Here is a 22,489-nt window from a genome sequence, read left to right as displayed (position 1 = left end):
CTGCCCACGGCAGGGGGGTTGGACTAGATGACCTTTAGAGGTCCCTTCCAACCCAAACTATTCTATAATTCTATGATTCTATGAAATGAGGCGAAAGCTTTTGCCATTTTATTTTTCAATTGCAAGAGCCTTCCCATCAAATGTCAGCTGATAATGAGAATGGGAAAAGAGACCTTAGGTCCTAGTGGGTTCACAGAAATAGCATTTTAACACTTATTTTGACTTATTTTTGTTGTAAAGGTATCTATGACTATGCAGAGAGCTTGTCTCTATTTATTGACTAAAGCAGAATAGTGTGCCAACGAGATTTCCTTTGTGCAATGAAAAATTATGGAAGTTGAATCAAAAGCATTTAAAGCTTTGTGTGATCCACACTACTTAAACAATATCCCATGAATATATAATGGGATGGGAGGTAAAAGGTTTGTGTATAAATGATATCCCACATTAAATTCAAAGCCCATGAAAAACGGTCTCTGAAATGTATTTTCTCTCTGTCAATGGAGAAGATGCGGATATTTTATGAGTTACAGAAATCACTTTGGACGACAACTCCGTCCTGCTCAGTGATCCAGGATCTCAGGCAGAGAGAGATAGGCTTTTACTGGATTTCTGCCCAGGCCCTGCTTGTGAAACTGAATGAGTAAGACAGTATCATCGCTAGGTGTGCACTTGTTCTACACCTTTTTAGGCAGGCAGAGACTCTGTGTCTGTAGCTGTGGGGATTATTCTTCACTCAACAGACGAGACTGGAGAAAGGCTTGAGGCAGGAAGTTAAACTGGGATCTCATTCTCTTTTTTTGCTATTGTAAAAGCAAGCAGGGCAAGTGCAGTCCTGATATGCCGGGCAGAGAATGGGAACCATTAACTGTGACTTCAGCTAGTGGTAGCAGATCTCACATTCACAGCATCAATCTTAATCTCTGGGATCCCCTTGTAAATCCATGCCTGAGAGTTATCTCCACAGGACACGAAAGCATTATACTGCTGCAAGACAAACATGAGTAAGAAGGGGAAAAAATAATTTCTGGTATCTGTCCCCAGCTTTGCCAAAAAGCTTTCCTGTGGTTGCAAGTGAACAATTTCCTCCACGCCTCAGCTGCCCTCTCATAATGCTCTTGTTTGCTGATGGGGTATGAACTTTTTGGTTGGCAGCTCCACACTGACCACTCCCAGTCAGCAAGATGTGGGCAGAGGGCAAATAGACAACACAGATTTTAGAGCATTTCAGAGAGAAAAAATTGGAGTCAGACAAGCTGTGTGCATCTGTGCAGTCTGCTGAGTCCTGCAGGTGTTTACGATAGGCAGATCCAGGCTAATACTTCTTACCCCTGAAACTCAGATCAGAATCTGGCCTGCAACCTCTAACCAGCAGTGATTCAGGCAAGTGCAGCTGTGGTGAGAGCTCTCCCAAAGAAGATAACGAAGTCTGCTTTTAAATTATAATATTTACGTTAACTAACCTGTTCAACCGGGCCAGAATGTTTCAAGCAGGCTTAGGACACATTAATAATCAACTCACAGAGCCAAAACCAAGAAATGCAGCATGAGTCATTACAAAGAGTGCTTTCATGTCGCTTCTGATGTAGACCACAAAGGCTTGGGTCCTGTAGGCCTTTTGTTAGGCAAATCCCTCAAATGAATTATAAAGCAGTTTTGAAAGATTATTTTGACATGTGTCATGAAAACACAGGTTGCTCCTCTCAGAAACATCTTTGGTCCTTTTTAGTTCCCCTTTTAGGTGAAAAGAGAGGGGGAAATTGTTATTCCTCTCCCTTAATACACCAAAAGGCAGGTTATTCTGCTTTGTTTTCCTGCACTACACCCTGAACGTCTGTCCACCACATCACTTTGTTTTTTGAAGTAATTTCCCCTAACTCTTATTCCTCTGAACAGTGCCAGCAGACTCCATGGTGTTGCAAACAGGACACGTTTGACAGTGCTTTGCAGATCAGCCCTTCCAGGTTGCTAGTAACCAGTGGCAAGAACCTCTCTTAGCAGAAAACGACAGCCCTTGGCATAAAGTAGGGTTCTGTGTAACTAATAAATATTCTATAAGAATAAAAAGTAAAGCTGGTGATATTAAAGGGGCAGTTGAAGAATCCGAAGTGTTACAATCTGAAGAGATAATATCCAAATAATTTTACTAATGAATTCTAGCTTAGGTAGAGTAGCTATTATACAGAGATCCCTTGGATTCTGTAGCCACCACAGTTTAGAAAGAAATGATGAGATACTTGGCAAACTTTTCAGAAAGGGCTTGGTGCTTTGGGAGTGTAAATTTCTAGCAGGACTTTTGGATACCTCTTGACATCTGAAGCAACTCAGGTGCTTTTACTGTAAATCTTCTCTACTTGGCTACTTGATGGGTGATTCTTCATGGCAATGGCAAGCCATGGTCACATAACCAGGAGAAACCTGTTTTTCAGGAGCAGCTTCTCTATTCCTGAAACATTCAGGAGCTGCAAGCCCACTTCTTTGGCTCTCGGTCTCCTCAAAATGATCTACTGATCCGTGATTTTTAGGCAAAGCAATTATAACTATCAGATACAGAATTTTAACAGAGTGCCTGCTTTCATAAAGTAGGGCAACTCAGCTTGTCTAGGTCTTAACATTTGTAATATTTTGCTGTCAAAATTCACATAAAAAAACTGACAAGGGGACCCTGATTAGTCAGGCTTAACACAGTATAGAATCCTCCATCTCCAAAGGGCTTCTGACCTAAACAGAAAACCGCCAAGGAGGGAGGAAGGATTGTTGCTTCTGTTTTCAACATAGGGAGCTGAGACTTGCAGGAGGAAAGGCAGACCTGACAACTTCAATGATGGCTTTAATGTTCCCAGATGAGCGTTCTGGCACCTTTCTTCCTCTGTGGGAGTTCTCGAGCTTAGGGAATGGAGCCGCTTGTGACTGGCCACTGATATGCCCTAAGTACCTAAGGCTCAGTTTGTAGTATGGTTGCTGTTACACCATTTGAGATAAGACTTCAGGGTGCAGCTAACTTTACTGCTCTATAGCTACCCTGCAGCAGAAGGCTAGTCAAGCTGCTGATACGGAAATGGCAGATGGCAAGGTCTCTTCCATCAAAGCCCTGTGACCCTGGAACCCTTTTGCTATGCCTCATCCTGGTTTTAAGTTAGTGTTTGAAGATGCTTATATCTGTTTTTAACTATTTAGTTTATCATCTCTTCTATGTTTTGTATTGGTTTCCCCCATCTTCTGTTCAAAACCTTTTATTTATTTGAATCTTATGTGTGGAACAGTTAATTCTGTAATTTAAACAAGTGAATTTCTTAGCTCAGCAAACTAGAAAGCGACATTTTCCTGCTGGTATGCCAAGGGTGGAAAGGCTAGACTTTGCCTTTGGTATTTTGTTAAAACCATGAATTTTCTGCAGTACTTCGTGTGTATTATTTAGTGAGCTGTATCAACCTATCCTTAAGTATTTTACTGCAAAACAATTTTCAGGAGCTGCCAAGCTCTACACACAAGTGAGGCAGACTAAGCACCCATTGGATCTCTTACTTTTGTTTTCTGCAGTGCTTGACCTTTGACCGTAAAAAACTGACTGGCAGTGCTCATCTGAAACAGCTCAGCATGTCAGAAAGATGACCGGTTCTGTCACTTTCTCACAAAAGATGTGAGGAGGAGAGGATCTTAGGTGTGGGACACAACATTCTAGCAAAAGGAAACTGTAAGATTAGTAAGGACTAACGAGAAAAATTGTGGAAGCCCTCTCTTTCACTTCGAAATATAGCAACACCCTGCACTTAAAATGCCCTGGGTGAAACCATGACTGCACTGAAACTAGCAAAAATTTCACTTTCATTTTTATTGCAGCTAGGGTGACATCTCTGTGCTTATGGCAAGTTAAGATATGCTTCTGTTCATAAAAAAGACTTACCTTTGCAGGTAGGTGGTGTTGTCCATGTTCCATTTTCTAAGCAAATGCTCCGCAGGGGCCCCTCCAGCATGTACCCACTGTAGCATGAATAGGTGATCATGTCTCCATACTGATAGAAGCTACCACGAATCAGAGCATTCTCTGTGTGAGCTGGGGGGCCGCAAGATATCTCTAAACAAAAGAAATCACCCAGAGGCTGGTGAGCTGCAAAGCCTACACAATACAGTTTCTAAGCCTGGACACAGTGCTTTGCACAAAGGACCTTGGAGGTGCCAGAGAGACACCTCTGATGGGAAATCAAAAAGTAGGACTTCTTTATGGTGCAGACACTCACAGGGAGAACTTGTACGGATACTCAGCGAGCAAGGAGATGGCCAGGAACAGCAGTTTTAGGTAATGCAACAATGGCTATATCCACCATATAGACCAGAAACTTTCAGATGGTCCCAGGATATACATGAGACTGGGTTTGTAGAGTGAGGTGATGTAATTGTCTGAACTAAACAATATTGCTTGCAAGAAGCCAAAAAGCTTTCAGACATGCCTGCAAAAGGACACTACGCTTCTGTCAGTGTTAATAAATACACTAAAAGGCAGCACCTCTCCTTACAACCCTTGTCTCATCACCCATAATCTCACAGGAATCATTCTCAGGATATTTAGGGTATCCCACAATCAATCCCAGCTCCAGTGCTTGCAAAAGGTAAACTGAGAAGAAAATTACAGTAGGGCCTAGTAGATAGTAGGGCAAATGCTCTTGGGGCATCAACCCACATAGACATATTCTGGATCCTTTTAAAGAAACAACTGTTAGAAAGAAAGAAGAAATAGCTCTTCTGTAGAGCTTCTTAGGTCACCTTTATGTGCCTGGATCTCAGAGTGACCCACCTCTCCAAATGGCAATAGCAGACAGAAGCTCTCTTCTTCCAGAATAACTGCATCTAGGTGGAGAGCTCTGCTGATGCGTCTGTGCTGTCACGCTCCTGTGTGATATAGCTGTGGTCACCAGCCCTCTGGAAAGTACCAAACCCCTGCGGAACTGTACTTCGTGTACTTACTTTCACACTTAGCTGTTGCTGGCGTCCAGGTCTCATCAGCATTACAGGTGATCACAGACTGCCCTTTCAGCTGGTAGCCTTCCCTGCACCTGATGGATACATTCTGACCAACATAAAAATCCACCTCGGACAGAAGGGCATTCTCTGGAATTACGAAAGGCACAGGACAAGGGTTTGCTGTTCAAATAAAGGGTGTGAGGGAAAAGGAGAAGGGAGGAAAAAGGGATGGAAGGAAAGAAGAGAATACTTTAGAATAGTTTCTGCAAATTTCAAAATCAAATCATACGAAAAGCAATAGAAATGGATGTTGCACACAAGTCCAATTTGTAATTTGATGTAAAATTATGAGATTTGGGTCATAAAATAATAATAAAAGGTTTGATTCTCTGCTGTCACATGGCTTGCTACCATACTCTGCTGACACCAGCAGAAGACATAGTGAGGATTTAAGTGGGGAATATCCTCCTTGTTACTATCAAACCATTCTCTCTTGTCCTTCCTGTTTACCATAATCTTACTATAAAAAAGAGCTAGACCTGTCCTACTTCTTGTTCTGAGGTGCTGGACCAATAAAGAGCAGCAAAAATCCAGGTGTTTGAGCAGAGACTTACAATAACATTCATTAGAGTTTAGAATTTCTCTGATGATCTTATTTATTGCTGGCTGTAAGCTTGCTGAGCTATTTTTGCAAGGTCTATTGATCTCATCATGAATGTGGAAAAGGTTGGACTCTATATACAGCAAAGATTGATGCCAGATTCCTTAAACTAAAGTCCTGTGAGTCCTTTGTAATACAAAAATTAAATGTCTCAATTAACCACCCTAAGACTACAGTAGATCTTAAAATTAGTTAGACACATACAGCAACAAGGAAGGCTGTTGTGGGTGTGTGTGCACAGCACACGTGTGTCAGGTGCTATTTCACAGAATCACAGAATAATTTATATAGCCATTAAATCCAACCTCCTTCTCAAAGCAGGGCCAACTAGGTCAGGGGTTGCGCTGGGACTTGACCAGCTGAAATCTGAGTATCTCCAAGGATGGAGATTTCACGTCCTCTCTGGGCCCCTGTTCCTGTGTTTGACTGCTATGATGGTGAAAAATTTCTTCAAATACTTAGCTGGAATTTCCTTTGTTGCAACTTGTGTCCCCCAGCACTGTGCACCTCTGAGAAGAGTTTGGATCTTTTTTCTTTACACCCTCCCAATAGTCAATTGTAGACAACAATAAAGTCTCCCTTTCGCCTTCTCCTCCAAACTTTTCTCTCACCTGCTCCTCATGTATCAAGTGGTTGGCTACAATTGACTCCATTTTATGTCAGCTTTCCAACTAAAGGGAGCTACGCAGAACACAGCTTGTTCTGTTACTGTCACAAAAATACACTCAGACAAGTTAATGCTTTAACATGTCTCAGCAACTGCTCCCTTTGATCCTCTGTAAAAATGGGATGCACACCAACAAATCTCCCAACGTAGGCCAAAACAGTTTTTCAAACTACAAGTGACAAATTCTGCTCATGGCCACTCCAGAAGAAAATTACAGTACATTTCCACGAAGATCTGCAGAAGTTGCTCTTGTTTACTGTCAGTTTAAATGAAGAGCAGCCTAGCCTTTAGTGCTTACAAATTGAGACTACTTTTTCACTACAAAGCAAACACACACGTTTACAGAGAGGCAAGGGATTACTCCATCTTCCATTTCTTGTGCACTCTGCCACAGGTTCCCCTTCCAAGCTGTATCCCCTCTCGCAGAAATATGCTATTGTACTGCCAACTGTATTGTTTTCATAGATCGCCTTCCCATTCAGCAAGGAAACTGGAACTTTGCATCTGGTCTCTGCAAACAAAGAGCTCTCATTAATTCAGCTTGATATTAGACCTGGACTTCCAACAGTTCCTGAATTACTCACACAATATGTTTAAAGTAGCAGCCACAGACTAATAAATCATGAAGAGCATTGAGGGAGAGTTCAGTAGGCCTGGGAAGGAAATGTAGCCAAGCTAGAGAAGGAGCTCCTCCCAGTGATGGAGAAAAGCCCCAGCCACATGTTTTTCAGGTCAGCAAAATGTGGCAGTGCTGGGGAGGAGAGGACACATTTATGACTTCATACTGGGGTCAGTGGGGCAGAACATGGAAATGGTTCTTTCTTGCTGCTGAGAAATACCCCAGACGCTTGCAGCCCTTTGCGCCTGCCTTTTCACCTGACAAGAAATACCAGATGAGATACAGGATGGATTTGGTGCAAGATGCCAACGCTTATATTACTAATTGCTCCTCTCAAGATTCTCAGCTGTGTTTCTGAAGCCAGCAGGCAGACAGTCCAAGCTGGGTTATCACTGCTATACAGGAGACTCTGTTCTGCATCCCATTTTCCATTTGATTTTCCTAGGTGGTTTGTGTAAAAATAGCATTGAAGATTAAACTATCAGACTATCAGACAGACACAAGGCCATCAGGCAAGAGGAAGAGAGGAGTTGGTGAAGTGGCTGTGCTCGACCTTATTCAAGATGGTGTCCTGGTTTCGGCAGGGATAGAGTTAATTTCCTTCCTAGTAGCTGGTCCAGTGCTGTGTTTTGGATTTAGGGTGAGAACAATGTTGATAACACACCGATGTTCTAGTTGTTGCTAGGTAGTGTTTACAGTAGTCAAGGACTTTTCAGCTTCCCATGCTCTGCTGACTGAGAAGGCTGGAGGTGCACAAGAAGCTGGGAGGGGGCACAGCCAGGACAGCTGACCCAAACTGGCCAAAGGGACATTCCATACCATGTGATGTCATGCTCAGCCTATAAAGCTGGGGGAAGAAGAAGGAAGGGGGGGACGTTTGGAGTGATGGCGTTTGTCTTCCCAAGTCACTGTTAGGCATGATGGAGCCCTGCTTTCCTGGAGATGGCTGAACACCTGCCTGCCCATGGGAAGGAGTGAATGAATTCCTTGTTTTGCTTTGCTTGCGTGTGCGGCTTTTGCTTTCCCTATTAAACTGTCTTTATCTCGACCCACGAGTTTTCTCACTTTTACCCTTCCGATTCTCTCCCCCATCCCACTGGGGGGGAGTGAGCGAGCGGCTGCATGGTGCTCAGTTGCCAACTGAGGTTAAACCATGACAGATGGTCTTCTTGACGTCTGTTCAGCACTGCTAGTGTGTGACTTTTCTTAGGTGCCTGGCTAGGTACTAGAGACATCCTCTCTGATGTGGATGTCCCCTATCAACTTTCCAGGTTGCTACTATAAGGTCTGCAAAGCATTAGGGCACTGTAGTGCACAGTGATCTGTGCATTGTGTGGTTGCCCAACACTGCATCTTATGGTCCCTAGCCCTCATGCAGTTTTCATGGCTCTGGTGACAGGAGCCTAACACCTGCCTTGAGTGGAAGATCATTGTCTGTCTTACTTCGGTGAAGCTGTCACGGCACGCTGGTCCCCTCTGAATCTGTGTGTGCAGCTGGGTGTGGAGACATCAATATGTCAGCTCCGTGTAAGAATGCCAGAAGCAACTACAAAAAGCAAGCAGGACGCTGGGTCTAAAGTCTAGCTTGGGAGACCTGAGGTATATGCAGTAGGGAAAAGAACAGCCTGAAAGGAAGCGTGATGGGCAAGAAATGAGCTAGTGTGTTTCTGAGAGGAAAGGAAAAGTGTGAAGCCCAGATTTTGTATTTTCCTGGCAAAGAGGCCAGGAATGGAGAACACTCATATTTAAAAGTTAATGATTCTGCAATTTAGTAAGCTTCTATATGCTTTACATTTTGAACTGTCATCCAACAATACTGGCTATCTGTTCAAACTTGGGATCTTAAGTTGTTCTCTTTTTGTGTTGACAGCCTTGTCTGCACCCACTGCTGCCCACTCCATATGACACAGACAGTTCTTGCTCGGCACTCATTCTGCTTTGTGGCATGAGCAACAGGATCCACTGAGGAAGCACCTGAAAGTGATTTGCAAAATGGTACACATCATGCATTCATAGTGTTTGTTCATGTGAGGAGGGTGGAGGTTAAAGGCTCAGCTGTTGAGACTGTCCTTGGGGCTCAAAGTTCAGAAAAAGAGTATCAACTTAATAATTGACTACAGAAGGCCACTGGGAGAAAAGTCACTTGTCCTTGCAGTCCATCACCTTTTGTTAGGGGTTTGATTTTCTGAGATGGTAAGTAATCTCATCTCTCATTAAGCTTGTTAAACTGCAGATTAAAACCTTAGGAAAAATGATGTCTAAGCTCTTTCTGGCTTAGTTAAGAACAGTTAACAACAAGCAGTGCTCCTTGTGACACATATCATTTTTCAGGCACCATTTTTAATGCACATTACAGAATTGCTTTCCGAAAGCAGCTCAATCCCTGAATCATATAATATGCATGCAAAAGGGAGGAGGTATTGCTTATCCCAGATAGGAATGTGCGAGGCCATGAAACCAAACAGTTACCTTCACACAATGGCAGGGGTTTACTCCAGCTCCCATTGGCAAGACATGTGATATTCTGGGGCCCAACAAGATGGTATCCAGAGCTGCACACAAAGGTTACATTACTTCTGTATGTGCTTCCTGTAGAAATGGCCTCTGCTTTTTCTATTGAGGGATGCAGCCCACAGGTAATTCCTAGGAGAGGAGAAAACTTTTTGGTTTTATGCAGACAACGAAGGCCATTCTGTCTGTCTGTTACACGCTGTCTGACAGCTCTGTTCACACACTGAATTAATGGAAAGATGGGAAGAAAGAAGCTGTGAAGTATTCTATGGAGAAGGGTTATACAATACGCCCCCCCTCCTGGGGGTCAGGCTGCAGACATCTGAGAGAGAATGTGCCCAAATGTATCTGACATTGTTGTAGGATATGAGGTGTGCTCAATCAAACAGAGTGATCCAGAATATTTCTCCTGAGCATGCCAGAGGCTGCCTTTGCAGTCTTCTTTGCTCCTTGTACAGTGGAAGGTGATCTCAAGATGTCCCCAAGAAAAATGACAGAACTTAAGAAGGATCTTACCCCCCTGTCCCACACTTACTGTGGAAACCAGGCAAATTGGCCAAAGGTGAGAGAGAAGAATGCAGGGGGTAGGACTATGACATCACCATGAGAAGATGGGAAATGATTTATTGGTAAAGACTATAAAATCTTGGCATTTTATTTATAAGCTGTATGAAGTAAGTCATAAATCCTTCTTTCCATCCTCCCACAGTTAATCACCTTCCACTGCACAGAGAGTGAATATTTGATCCTAGGGAACAGTCTTGATCTCCAGACATACAGACTGGCCAGGATATATTAGCCTTGGCATGGCAGAGATGAACCATCCCAGCACATGATGTCCAAGGCCCTGCACACCAGAATGCAAGGCAAACCAAGTATAGAAGGCCACACTCCTCCCCTACTGACCCGAGCACAACTCTATGCTTGTGCCATTTTAATGTGCCAAAAGGAGCTCCCTTCAGATCAGAGAGGAACTGCCAATGAGAACTTCTCTGCTGGCTGGCTTTTCCTCTGGCTCCTCCTGTTACAGCCCTCCAGCTGGAGGGGGAGACTGGGAGGAAGCCAGCAAAAGCACTCTCTCTGTTTGTTCCCAGGCTCTCCTGGAAAACTGCCACCATGTTGCTCAGCTTGCTACTTACGTGTGCATGAAGGGGCGGATGGGCTCCACTTTTTGTCAACGTGGCAAATCCTTCGGCTTGGTCCCTGTAGCTCAAAGCCAGGGTCACAGCTGTAAAAAACCTCACTGCCAAACAGGAACTCCTCTCCCTGAAGAGATCCATTTTCTATCATGTCTGGGGGTCCACATGATAATCCTATAACATAAGGAATACGTTCCAGTCAGACATAATGCGTATGGCCTGTCCTGTTCACAGCTCCTCCACACGTTTTACTCTTAGAAACAGGGAAAGAACACATTTATCTGGGCATTCCCAGATATTTGCCCCTGAGTAGCAGAATAGCATCATGCTTGGTGCTTCCACTTCCTGCTAGAAGACAAAAATCTATTGCAGTTGTGCCGGCAGGAAGCCTTGGGAAATTCCACTGTTGCCACTTACAGCCAACAGCTGAAGTCCACGTAAGTATTTATGTAGACAACTCCTATTTCGGCACTGCAGTCAGTGGGCATCAAACATCTCACAGAATTGATGTACCTTTGAGAATGAGTATCCATAGAGTTACATTTGAGAATGCTAAGTACCTGCGACTCCTGGCAACTAACGTGTTCAGAGGTCCTCAGCAACCCCAGAAACCATGACCTCAAGTGTCAGAACTATTTAAACTTGGAAGCTGTCCACACAGCTTTCTTAGGGATACAGGAGCAAGGAAGAAAGGTGTAGTGATTTTCTTCACACTATTACCTGCACACAGCAGCAATTCTGCAACTCTTCCAGGCTATTATCAGTGGTACTTATCAAAAATTTTCAGGCAAATGCAGACAGTATGAGTTATAAAGCAAAATGAGCATTAGTATTTTCTGTTGTGTAAAATCACCCTTGACCAACATTAAATGATAAACTCAGGTGGAACGTACTTCTGCACATGGGCACTGTGCCACTCCAGAGCTTGTCGTCTTGGCAAGTCCGTTCTGCATCACCCTGTGAAACAAAAGAAAATGCTCAAAGAACAGCTTTACTTAGCCAACTCTTTTCTCCCATCAACTCTAGTATCCAGCAAGGCGAGGACATTTTCCCTAAAGTGCAACCCACGTAAAGAGTTAGTTAAATGCTACAGCCCAAGTCTACTAGCAGAGTTTAGGGTAGAACTCCTTCCTGCAAAGTGATGGGTATTGTTTATAAACCAGAAGTTTGTGCGGCCAGTTAGTCAGTTCTCTTGTTGTTCTCCCGGAGTATCATCTTTCTTGTCAGTTTTACCATTCTTGTTCCCAGGAATGTGTTATGATGACAAATTTTCTCCTTCCATGACTCACAGAAAATCTAACTAGCATTTTTTTCAACAATAGTACAAGCTTGTGTTTTATAAATGTAACATACTGATTTTGACCACATCCCCAACACTCATTCTTTAAATCTGCTTATAAATAATGTTATTTCTTTCTTATGTACAGGCTTTGTAGCCAGTCTAATAGCCCAGGATTTATTTCTTATTTTATTCCAAGACAAGGAGAACAATATACAAATTTGTCCCTTGAAGTAATGTACTTTCATTACAAAGCAAACCCACTGACAAGGGCAGCTGTTTGACATGAGTGTTGTATGGCATCACACCCAACAGACTTTGCTTCCCAAAGGAAAAAAAGTGGGACTTGTCTTCAACAGCAGATTGACGCTAGGTGGCGAAGCTGGAATACAAAGCTTGGAAGGACTTTTTAGTGTATGAAAGCACTGGCTTACTACCTCCAAAAATTACTTGAAATGCCAATTCTACCTATCTGTCTAAATACCAACCCACCTCTCCATCCCCAGTGATATTACATATGTGGCAACATAATGCAAATTAAATTTATTGTTACCTAAGCATTCTCTAAACTCTCCTTATTTTCATACTGAGGGACTGAGTTAATTCACTCCTGACTGGGTGAATTCACATGCATGAAGTTTTTAATTTATGACTGGTGTTATGACAGTACAAAGGAAGCACAATCCTGCATTCTGCTTGGTACTCACAAAACAGAGCGTTAAGAGTCAGCCTCTGTTGAGACACCTCACCACCTCATGCCTCTGGACAGGACCGTGCTCTACTCTGCCATCACCTGGGTATGGTGGAGGCCATGCTATGCCTCAGCAACATACTTTCATTTCTGAATTCACTGCAGCTTTTGAAAACACACCTGAGGCAGCACTGAATTGGCTAGCCTGAGTCCTGATAACAGGGACAGCAGTGCTGCTCCAGAGCTCAGGTGGGGATAAGAGCCCAATGCTCATAATAAAAACAATGGACAGGAAAGAACTTTGTTCTCTTCTCCATCAGGGAGTAAAGCCACCATTGAACAAACTAAAATCTCTTTGCCTTACTAAAACAAGAGATATCACTTTCATACCATCCAGCAGTGTCATAGAACTGAGGGCAGTGGAGTTTATCAGGAGTTTTCAGTCTGAAAGGCACAATGCAGCAGACACAATGCTTCGGACATTATGAAATCGAGGGAAGAATGCAGTCTAACTCTGGCCAGAGAACCAGTTCAAGAGAGCAATACATGAGAAATTAACTCTGCTGTGATTTATGGTCACAAGCATATATAATGCTCTATTTGCAGAGGCCTGAAACAACCTTCAGTTAAAAAAACCCCAACACTGAAAGGTATCTGCTGAACGTGTATCTCTGAACAGGATGCTTATATTTGTTTCAGTTATACCCTTAAGTCATTCAAGGACTATCCCAGACATACCAGGAGCATTCTACAGACAATAACAATAACAGCAGATATCCAACTTCTGTGGCTGTTAAGGGAATACATCAATGTGGACCAGACATAATACATTCTCACAGTCATCACATAAGAACTGAAAATGACAACTAAAGGTTTAGAGTGGTTGAGATTTGAGCTTGCTTACTTGTAATTCATAGCCAGAATCACATTTATAAAGAACCATGTCTCTGTAGTTGTATTTAGTGCCAACAACAAATCCATGCTCTGGAGGCTCTGGGGTCCCACAGGACACAGGAATGCAGATGTCATCAGAAAACGGTGGCACCCAAATGCCACTCTCCTGAAAAATAAATGTAATTAAAAGTGTGAAGGCACCACTTTATATGCTTAATTCACATCTAAATGAAAAAGCTAGGAAAATCATAGTAGAAGCATCCAATGGCTGTGGGTGTACAGATGTGGTTAATGTAATATTATCTGTGCAATCCTTAATAAAACTCAGTAATTTAAGTAACACTTTTAAGATGTCAACATAAACCAGAGCTCAGCTTTGGCAGGAATGTTCAGCTTAGACTTATAAGACAGAAGGAACAAAAAGTAAATAGGGAAAAACAAGTTCACTTGTACAAGGTCACCTGATAGCTCAGGGAACACATCAGGAGAAGAATGAAAACTACAGCTGCCTCATTCCATGTTCTGTACTTCTCTCCTGGCTGAATGTCTAACACCATGACTAAGTGCTTCAGCTGCCTTCCCAGACTCTCTAAGGAAAGTCTGATACCTGAAGAGACACTCATCAAACACACCTATTCCTACTTCCACAGATCTTTGAAACAGCAAAATAAGGGGAGAACCTTTCCTTACGAAATGCCGATTCTGCAAAAACATGCATGCTCAGCTTTTCTCATATGAGCACTTACTGACTTTAAAGAGTCTATTTACAAGCTTAAGGCAAGGTTGTCCAAAGCTAATGTGACAAGAGGTTACTAGCAGAACTGATGAGGATGTTCGCTCTTTAACATACAGAGGATTCAAGTTTCTACAGCTGCACAGTGGATTAAAATGTGTGCTGCCTGTTATTCTGGAGAAAAAGAGCTCTGCACACAATCCCCATAATACATTAGAAATTTTGGACATTATTTTTTAAAATCTCAGACATGATTTATTCCCTGAAATGTGATAAGAGGAATGCTTTTCTAAAGGACAGCATTAGTTTTCGATGGAAGAAGAAATCAATAATTTCTAGTTCGGAAAGTCTATACATGGAAAACTAGTAATTGCTCTTCTGGGCAACAAGGAAGCATATTATATTTTGCAGGACATGCTTTAAATTTTTTTGTTGTGTGCAATTAAGAGCCAAAAGCTAATGAGGGCATGAGGAGGATTCTTGAATTCAACAAAGCCGGCCAAATAAAACAGTGCAAATAACACTATACCTTGCATGTAGATATGCTTGCTCCCACCAGAGTATAGCCTTCTACACATGACAAAGTGATGTTTGTGTTCACAGTGAAGTTGTCCCCAAGTACGATTACATGGGTGATATTTCCTGGGAGAGGACACTTTCTGGGGCAACAGGAAATACTTTGAGGAGACCACTGCCCATCTTCCTGGCAAACGCATACATCCACCTCTGTCACCATTGTGTAGCCCTCCAGGCATCTGCAACACAGCATGAAGACCTGACCACAGAGACACAGCTAGGGATGAGCTAACCCATAAATTACAAAGTCAGACACTCATTTTTCAGCACTAGTTGTTCATAAGCACACCTTGGGATTTCTCTATTATTTCAAGGTAACCCTGTAAGAAGCATGCCTAGTCTGAGTTTATTCTGTTGCGAGAGCTGGAAACTTCAGACTTCCATCTCCAGCTGCTTCATGCTGCTGCAGCACCATAATGGAAAGTGAGTTGGTGGCTTTAGTGCTTGGAGGGTACTGAATGTTTTAGTGCAGCTCCTGCACTGCCCTTCCCTTTGCAAGGAGGGCTTTTGGTTAGGTAAACAGTGTGTGAGTGCCAAGCAATTCTAAAGACGATCTCACTTTCTTCCAAAAACAAACCAAGCCCTAGGCTGACCACAGGCCATTTCCTTAGACATTTAAGGCTGATTCGTTCTGTTCCACATGGTGCTTCACCAAGAGCAACTCAACTGGCTTGCACAAGTGGGTTCACTTGTAGAAAGGCAGACACAAGCACCCCCTTCACCTTGTTAAACATGCATGGAAATAACTGATACTATTAAATTAATCCACATGCCATCTCCCAATTCTGTCCCATACTATTATTTGATTTTACTGCCAGAAAACCATCTCCCCTTCTGCCAAGCAATTCCTCACTTTGAAGAAAGAGATCCACAGTGTGCACGCTTCAGAAAATTAACAACCCCCCCTTTCTCTCCTATCTGACAAAGGAGTAATTTCGCATCAGCAACAGTTGCTGACAGTGCAGTGTTGCAGTGCAGAAAATGGGACAGGAGGGAGATCAGCCCTTCTGTATTACAGCAGGCACCTGAAGCAGGAGGAAGATGTAAATGGGATGCCAAAAAGGGAGAAAAATTGCACACCCTGCTGACTGTTGCTGCCACCTGCTAAGAAAACCTGAATGTCCAGACCAGTGTTTCAGAGAAGAGGAACACAAAGGGGAATGGGAAACTAAAGGTGATGGAGGAGTGCAGCGCAACAGGCTGAAATACCTTGCTGGAGTTTTGATAGTGGTCCAAATAATATTTTGTATATGCATGGGAATGTGGGCGTTGTCAATCTGAGCACATGATAGGGCATAACTTTTTTTCCAGGTCTTTTAAAAACTTGCACTAACTGAGGGTGCATAAACCTTCCATCTTCATTCCTTCAGAGATTTTATGGAAACAGAATGGCAACAGCATTCTTACCTGTACTGGACCTTGCTCCCATAGGTGTAAGTGTTCCCAAGAACCTCTGCATTTGGGACAGAAGGTGGTGGGCCACAGCTTAACAGCTCACAGCTTGGGTATGGCTTCTTCCAGACACCAGTCTCCATACAAGTCAGTTCTGGACTCCCCCGCATGACAAAACCTGTCAAGCAGGTATAGATGATGGTGTTCTCATCTGCAGAGCTGCTCCCATTGATAAATGTGTTGGGGATGACGGGTGGAGAGCCGCAGGAAATCTGCCCACAGCGAGGAATCCCAGAACTCCACTTGCCAGCTGCCTCACAGGTGACTTCAGAAGGCCCTAGCAGTTTGAAGCCCTCCAGGCATTGAAACTGGGCACTTTTCCCACAGCTGAAATCTGTACCAAGAACAACCCCATTCTTAATCTGTGGTGTAGGACACAGACAGGGTAGGCAAGACGGAAGGCTTCCACTCCAGGAGCCATTGGACAAACATTGCCGTAAAGGATTGCCATGCAGCTCATAACCAGGGAAGCACACATACTGGGCAAATTCCCCATAGGTAAAGCTTGAGCCATTCAGAAAGCCATGGGAGATATCTTCAGGAGGTCCACAAATGACTGGCTCACAGTGTGGAGCTTCTGAATCCCAGGTACCATCACTCTGACAGGTAAGCATAGACACTCCTTGCAGGCTATATCCTTCGTTGCATTGATAGTGCACTTCTTTCTTAAAACCAAAATCTGAGCCACTAGTTCTCCCATTGGGAAGAGGCAGCAGCACAGGGCAGGTCACAGCTTTGCAAACTGGAGTGATTCCACTCCAGCTTCCGTTTGCAAGGCAGACTCTACTCCTGTCCCCATCTAACAGGAAACCTTCGTTGCAGCTGTACTCTGTATATTTCTGGAACGTGTACTCCTCTCCAGTCACCTGACCGTTCTCCAAAACTGGTGGTGGGCTGCAGGAAACAGGAATACAAATTGGTTCACTGCCATTCCATTTCTGGTTCTCTTGGCATCTCCTCTCTGTGGGGCCATTTAACTGGTATCCAGGATCACACTCATAATAGACAACACTCCCATACGTGTAATTTTCCCCTCTTACGTTCCCATTCATAAGCTGGGTAGGTGAGTTGCATGTTATTGCTTTGCAGTATGGAGCAGTGTTACTCCACTGCCGACTTGGCAAACACAGTCGTGTGTCAGAGCCAACAAGTGTGAACCCTGGCTTACAGGTGTACTGCACCGCGCTACCGAGCGTGTTCTCAGTGAAATGTAAAAAACCGTTCTCTGGGGGTGACAGCAAGGTGCACTCTATTGAAATGCAGGCAGGGGCAGTGCCATTCCAAGCTCCATCTTCTTGGCAAGCTAGAACAGGGTTTCCCAGCAGCTCGTAGCCAGAGTAACATGTGTATAAAATGGTAGTTCCAAATAAGAAAGTGGTGAGCTGCATTGCACTGTCCTCCTTCAAGGAACTTTTGAAGTCTTTCAAATTGTCAGCCAGTAACATAGGCGAAAGGGAGGGACTCTCTGTAACACTCTCCTGGTCAGAACGTCTTTCCCCGTGTCTCACCGGCATGTACTCCCCAAAGTCAATGTGAGGAGGCAGGCCACAGTCTGTTGGGAGGCAGGTTGGTGTGGAGCTAGACCAGCCCGATTCTTCACAGGTCTGCATGGCAAGGCCAGACAGCTGGAAGCCTGGCACACAGCTGTAAATGACCATGGCCCCATAGCTATAATCTGCACCCTCCACAAAGCCATTCTCGATGGGCTGAGGGGGCTGGCAATTTATGGCTTTGCAGGAGGGAACCTCTGTACTCCACTCCCCTGTCTCTAGGCATCTCAGTGTTTCCTCCCCTTGGAGCTGAAAACCTCTGTCACAGGAATACCTAACAGTCTGCCCATAATGGAAGTTTGTGAATGAGTATTTGCCATTGAGGATCTTCTTAGGCCTTGGGCATTGAATAGGTTTGCAAGCTGGCCTTCCTCCAAGCCACTGGCCATCTTCTCCACAGAGGATAGTTGTGTTCCCTACCAGTTCGAAGCCTGGTTTACATGTATAGAGGGCTGTGCTAAGGAAGGTGAGGCCCTGCACATCAACAATACCATTCTGAATTTCTTCTGGTTGGGGGCACTCCACAGGAATACATTCTGGCAAAGGCAAGCTCCATGAGCCATCAGCCTGGCATCTGATGGTAGACTCACCCTTCAGTAAAAACCCATCCACGCAGATGTATTTCACAGTGCTACCAAAATGAAGGGATGAAGTCAAGGGGTCACCAAAGGGGATGTATGGAGGTGCAGGACACTGTACAACCTTGCAGAAGGGAAAGGAATCATTCCACTGTTGGGAGGGCAAGCATTTCAGTACAGAGGAGCCATGCAAAACATAACCCTCCTTGCAGGAGAACTGTACAACACCAACTTGGTAAGTCACTTCCCTCAAGACCAGCTGGTTTTCTGCCAAGGGTGGTTCTGGACATTTAGTTGGCACACACTTTGGGCTTTGCTTTTTGTTCCATTTCCCAGACTTCTGACATGTCCAAGAAACATCACCAATCAGCTCATAGCCTTCATCACAGAAAAACTCAACTTTGGAGCCCATATCAAAAGTTTCTCCCTTGGAGTAGCCATGCTGGATGGGTGGTGGTTTTCCACAGCTGAGGGGAACACAGTAAGGAGGTGATTCACTGTACCATTGTCGATTGGCTTGGCAGATAAACACTGAGCTCCCAACCAGCTGGTAGCCAGACTCACACTGATAATTTGCCTGATTCTCAAAGAAGCGTCCAGTTGTTTCCTGCAAAACAGATAAGACGGGGACATGTCTGAAATGAAGATGCATGACTGGGTCAACAGGAGGCTGATTTAATTTCTTCTGTTCTCTTGGTCTAGCTTCTAGCTGAATCCCAGACAGCAGTAAAGGCTGTCTGCAAAGGAATGAATGCAGATAACTGACACAGAATGTCTTGCCTCAGATGATGCACTCTGCTGTCAGGAAATTTGAGAGCACCATCAAAAGAAAACAGAAAATTCAAGGATTAAAAGGTAAAAGCTAGAAAATATTTCCTCTGCTTTCCCCCTTCCTGACCCATGAGGCCAAAAGATGTGTAGACAGGAAGACAGAAAAGAAATGGGTGAGGAGAAGCTGCCATGAAATGGCCTATTGCCGTTATGAATCTTTAGCTTACAGACGTATTCAAGGCTGGAGCCTTCAGATGTACTACTACTAGGAGACGTTTGTAAGTGCCAACATATGCAGCTGCAGGGTCTTGAGCAGGCAGCTGAGAAGCCCCTCAAAGTTGCAGGCTGAGCTCTGACTGAGGTGTTAAAAAATGTCTCTAACTGGAAGGAACATCTGGAGGAGTGATCCTACCTAAGGAAGACAACACAGAGTGATATGCACTAATTAGAGGATGTATCTGTGTGGGAGTCTGAACAGAAATTGTTGCTATTACTGCTGGAAGCCCATGTAGGAACTCGGATGCAAACCTCCCCCTCAATTTTTAGCAAATGCAGATTCCCCGGTGGCTAGATTTAGGGAAGGAGGGAGGATGTTCAGAAGAAAAATGCTTTAAAAATTCAAAGCTAAATCTTTACAATAGTGTTTTTGATATTCCTTACCACAATATTACACTTCTGCATCAAAGCACAACACAGGTTAAGTAGTTGTTACAGGCTTGGGCTGCCACAAGGAGATTTTTAACTTCAGCCATTGTTGCAATGTAATTTGATAAGGAAAGGGAAGTTCTGACTTCAGTAAAGAAGTGTGCTTGCATCGAAAGGAGAGAAATAATCCCAAGGTGATTATCTATTGCAAATCAGATTTTTTTTCATAGCAATGAAAAGAGCAAGGCTTGTGAACTGGCAACAGTACTTCAAATGTCTCCAGATGGCACTGGAAAGCCACCCATGGACCAAACAAACGAAGAGTAAGACATTAAGGAAATCAATTGACTGTCATATGGCATCTTGAGTCTCCTAACTAAAACCCCACTTTAAGATAGGAAATCCCATGGAAGTGTCCATGTTTTTCAGACATGATTCTGCTGCAGATCCACCCATTTTTCCCTTTGCTTATTCCATCTAGTCATGTGCTTCCTCAATTTTAACAGGAGAGCAAAACAGAAGAAAGAAAACCCCAACAGTGGCAACTGCGAAGACATATTCAGTTTGCTATGGTACCAGGCAGATCAGAAAACTCATTCTGTACCTTAATAAAGCCATTCTCAAGCTGCGGTGGTTCTCCACAGGACACTGGGTGGCATGTGGGCAAACTGCCGCTCCAGTTGCCAGTGGCCTCACAGGTCCGCTTCTTCTCTCCCTTGATGTAGAACCCCTTGTTGCAGCTGTAAGCCACCACTGCTCCAAAGCTGTAGTTGGCCCCACTGGCATAGCCATTGCTAATGTGGGGAGGCTCTCCGCAGCGAACAGGGATGCACTGGATGCTCAAAGGAGAAGGATTCCACTGGCCCCCTCGAAGGCACTCAATCTTGGCTGAAGTGTTCAGAACAAAGCCTTCCATGCACTTGAAGCTCACGATGGAGCCAGCTGCAAACCTGGCTTTACTAATGGACTCCAGGATGCTGTATGAGACGGTGGATGGCTTTTCACAGAAATCAGCTATGCAGTGGGGCATCTCCCTGCCCTCTGGAGGCACCCACTTCCCTTCTGCATTGCAAAGTAGCTGAGAGTTGTCAGCCAGGCTGTAGCCATCCGAGCAGAAGTAATAAGCTGTATCACCAAAGAGGCGATGGCCACTCTCTGGTGATGCATTTTCCACATGGGGCGGTTCATCACAGGATCCTGCCAGGCACTGCTGGTGGCTCACACTCCACTTGCCGATGGCTAGGCACTCTATGGTTGCAGGGCCAACTAACGTGTAACTGTGGATAAGGAAACCACATAGGAAGTCAAAAAGACAAGCATTGTCAAATGCTACCTACAGTTTCCCGAAGCCCCTGCAGTACAAGCTTGCTTGCTAGCACCCCGGAAGAATAGGATCCTTTACAAAAGCTACGATCACTTCAAAAGGAATATTTTAAAGCCTACATGTCCACGGGTGAGGTATCACAATGAGGGATATCCTAGCACACCTTGTGTATATTGCTGCTCTCTTGTCTGTCCATCTGATTACCATTCCCAAACTTCCATTTGGGTTGAAACTACTACAACAAACCTAGCATTGTGCTGTGACAGTCCATACAATCCTCAAAGAAATGATCCCACTGAGAAATTCTTCCCCTTTAGGAGAACTGAACAGAGAAGAAAGAGATGAAAAGCCCATAAAGGCCTTTTGGGTTCCTGTATCAGCCCTATCAATCTATTTTCACACTTGCAAGCAGTGAGAAACTCCTTAGTGAGTTACCCAGAGATTGTCTTGCCAATAACGTGCATGGCAATTTTCTAACAACTTCTGCCTAAAAAAACACTGTAAAAATTGTTATAAAAGCCAATAAAAAAACTAATGCTGAGTAGAGAAAAAAATAATCTTTTACAATTAAATTCTACCACGATTACTGTTAGCGTAGTTGTATTTCTTTAATCTGCTTCTGGGATGCAGTCACAGGCATTAATTACTCCATGCTGCTCATCACCCCACTTAAAACCCTGCTGCTTAAACATGCAACAGTACAGTCACAGTACCTGTGACTATCTTCTCCCTCAGTTTTGAAATCTCTGTGGTGTGCTCTCACAGAAAGCAAAGAAACAGTAATTACTGCAAAGTTCCCAGTGACTCTTTCCAGCTGCAGGCTGGAAACTGGTTGTTCAGATTTTGATGGCAACATTTGTAAAAGTGCTTTGTCTTGTTTGCAGGATTTCTTTTCAAAGTCTCATGACTGGACTCCAGAAAAAGAGCCTATTAGGTGCCAATGTTTAATAAGACCCACTCTATTCACTGTCACAGACAGCTGTGACCCTCTAAATGCTGCTATCCTATCCCATTTAAAATGCTTGCACAGGAAAGAGAAGCAGCTTTTTAAATCATAATACAGTCAAGAAAACAGAATAAGGATGCTTTGCTTCAATTACGTTTCAAATAATGTTGCAAAGCCAGTTTATAAGAAAAATGATGGCTTATCAATCTATCTTTTTACATCAAGAAGGAGCAGAAAACCTTCCAGTCACTTAGGGCCTGGCAAAAGCTCTGCATACCTGCTCTGCCTTTTGGACAGAACAGTTTCAAGAAATTCAATGGGACTGCTCACAGGCTGTAAAGATAAGCATGTGCAAAGGTCTTGCAGGATCAGAGTGCAGCATTACATTCATGCTCAACATCATCAAAATGGAGCATCATCTTTGATGAAATACAGTCTGAAAAGGTCACTACACTGACTAGATGGAAATCAAAGAAAAATAATGCATCTCAATA

General features: G+C 43.8%; 1 protein-coding gene across 1 annotated transcript in view; it reads right to left on the bottom strand.

Moving 5' to 3' along the window:
• The window catches only part of SVEP1 (sushi, von Willebrand factor type A, EGF and pentraxin domain containing 1), a 186,549-nt gene that overhangs the window by 13,653 nt on the left and 150,407 nt on the right, over positions 1 to 22,489 (bottom strand). The window contains exons 37-44 of the mRNA XM_009328996.1: positions 20,330 to 21,002; positions 16,137 to 18,916; positions 14,683 to 14,908; positions 13,431 to 13,586; positions 11,450 to 11,513; positions 6,625 to 6,798; positions 4,963 to 5,139; positions 3,905 to 4,075 (exon numbers count right to left, since the gene is read on the bottom strand). Coding sequence (XP_009327271.1) covers positions 3,905 to 4,075; positions 4,963 to 5,139; positions 6,625 to 6,798; positions 11,450 to 11,513; positions 13,431 to 13,586; positions 14,683 to 14,908; positions 16,137 to 18,916; positions 20,330 to 21,002 — 4,421 coding nt within the window. The remainder of the gene's footprint in view (positions 1 to 3,904; positions 4,076 to 4,962; positions 5,140 to 6,624; positions 6,799 to 11,449; positions 11,514 to 13,430; positions 13,587 to 14,682; positions 14,909 to 16,136; positions 18,917 to 20,329; positions 21,003 to 22,489) is intronic.

This window comes from Pygoscelis adeliae, unplaced genomic scaffold (assembly GCF_000699105.1).
Source record: "Pygoscelis adeliae isolate BGI_AS28 unplaced genomic scaffold, ASM69910v1 Scaffold127, whole genome shotgun sequence".
In the NCBI taxonomy this organism is placed as follows: domain Eukaryota; kingdom Metazoa; phylum Chordata; class Aves; order Sphenisciformes; family Spheniscidae; genus Pygoscelis; species Pygoscelis adeliae.
The sequence above is the reverse complement of the archived record's forward strand: the minus strand, read 5'-3'. Positions and strand labels throughout refer to the sequence as shown.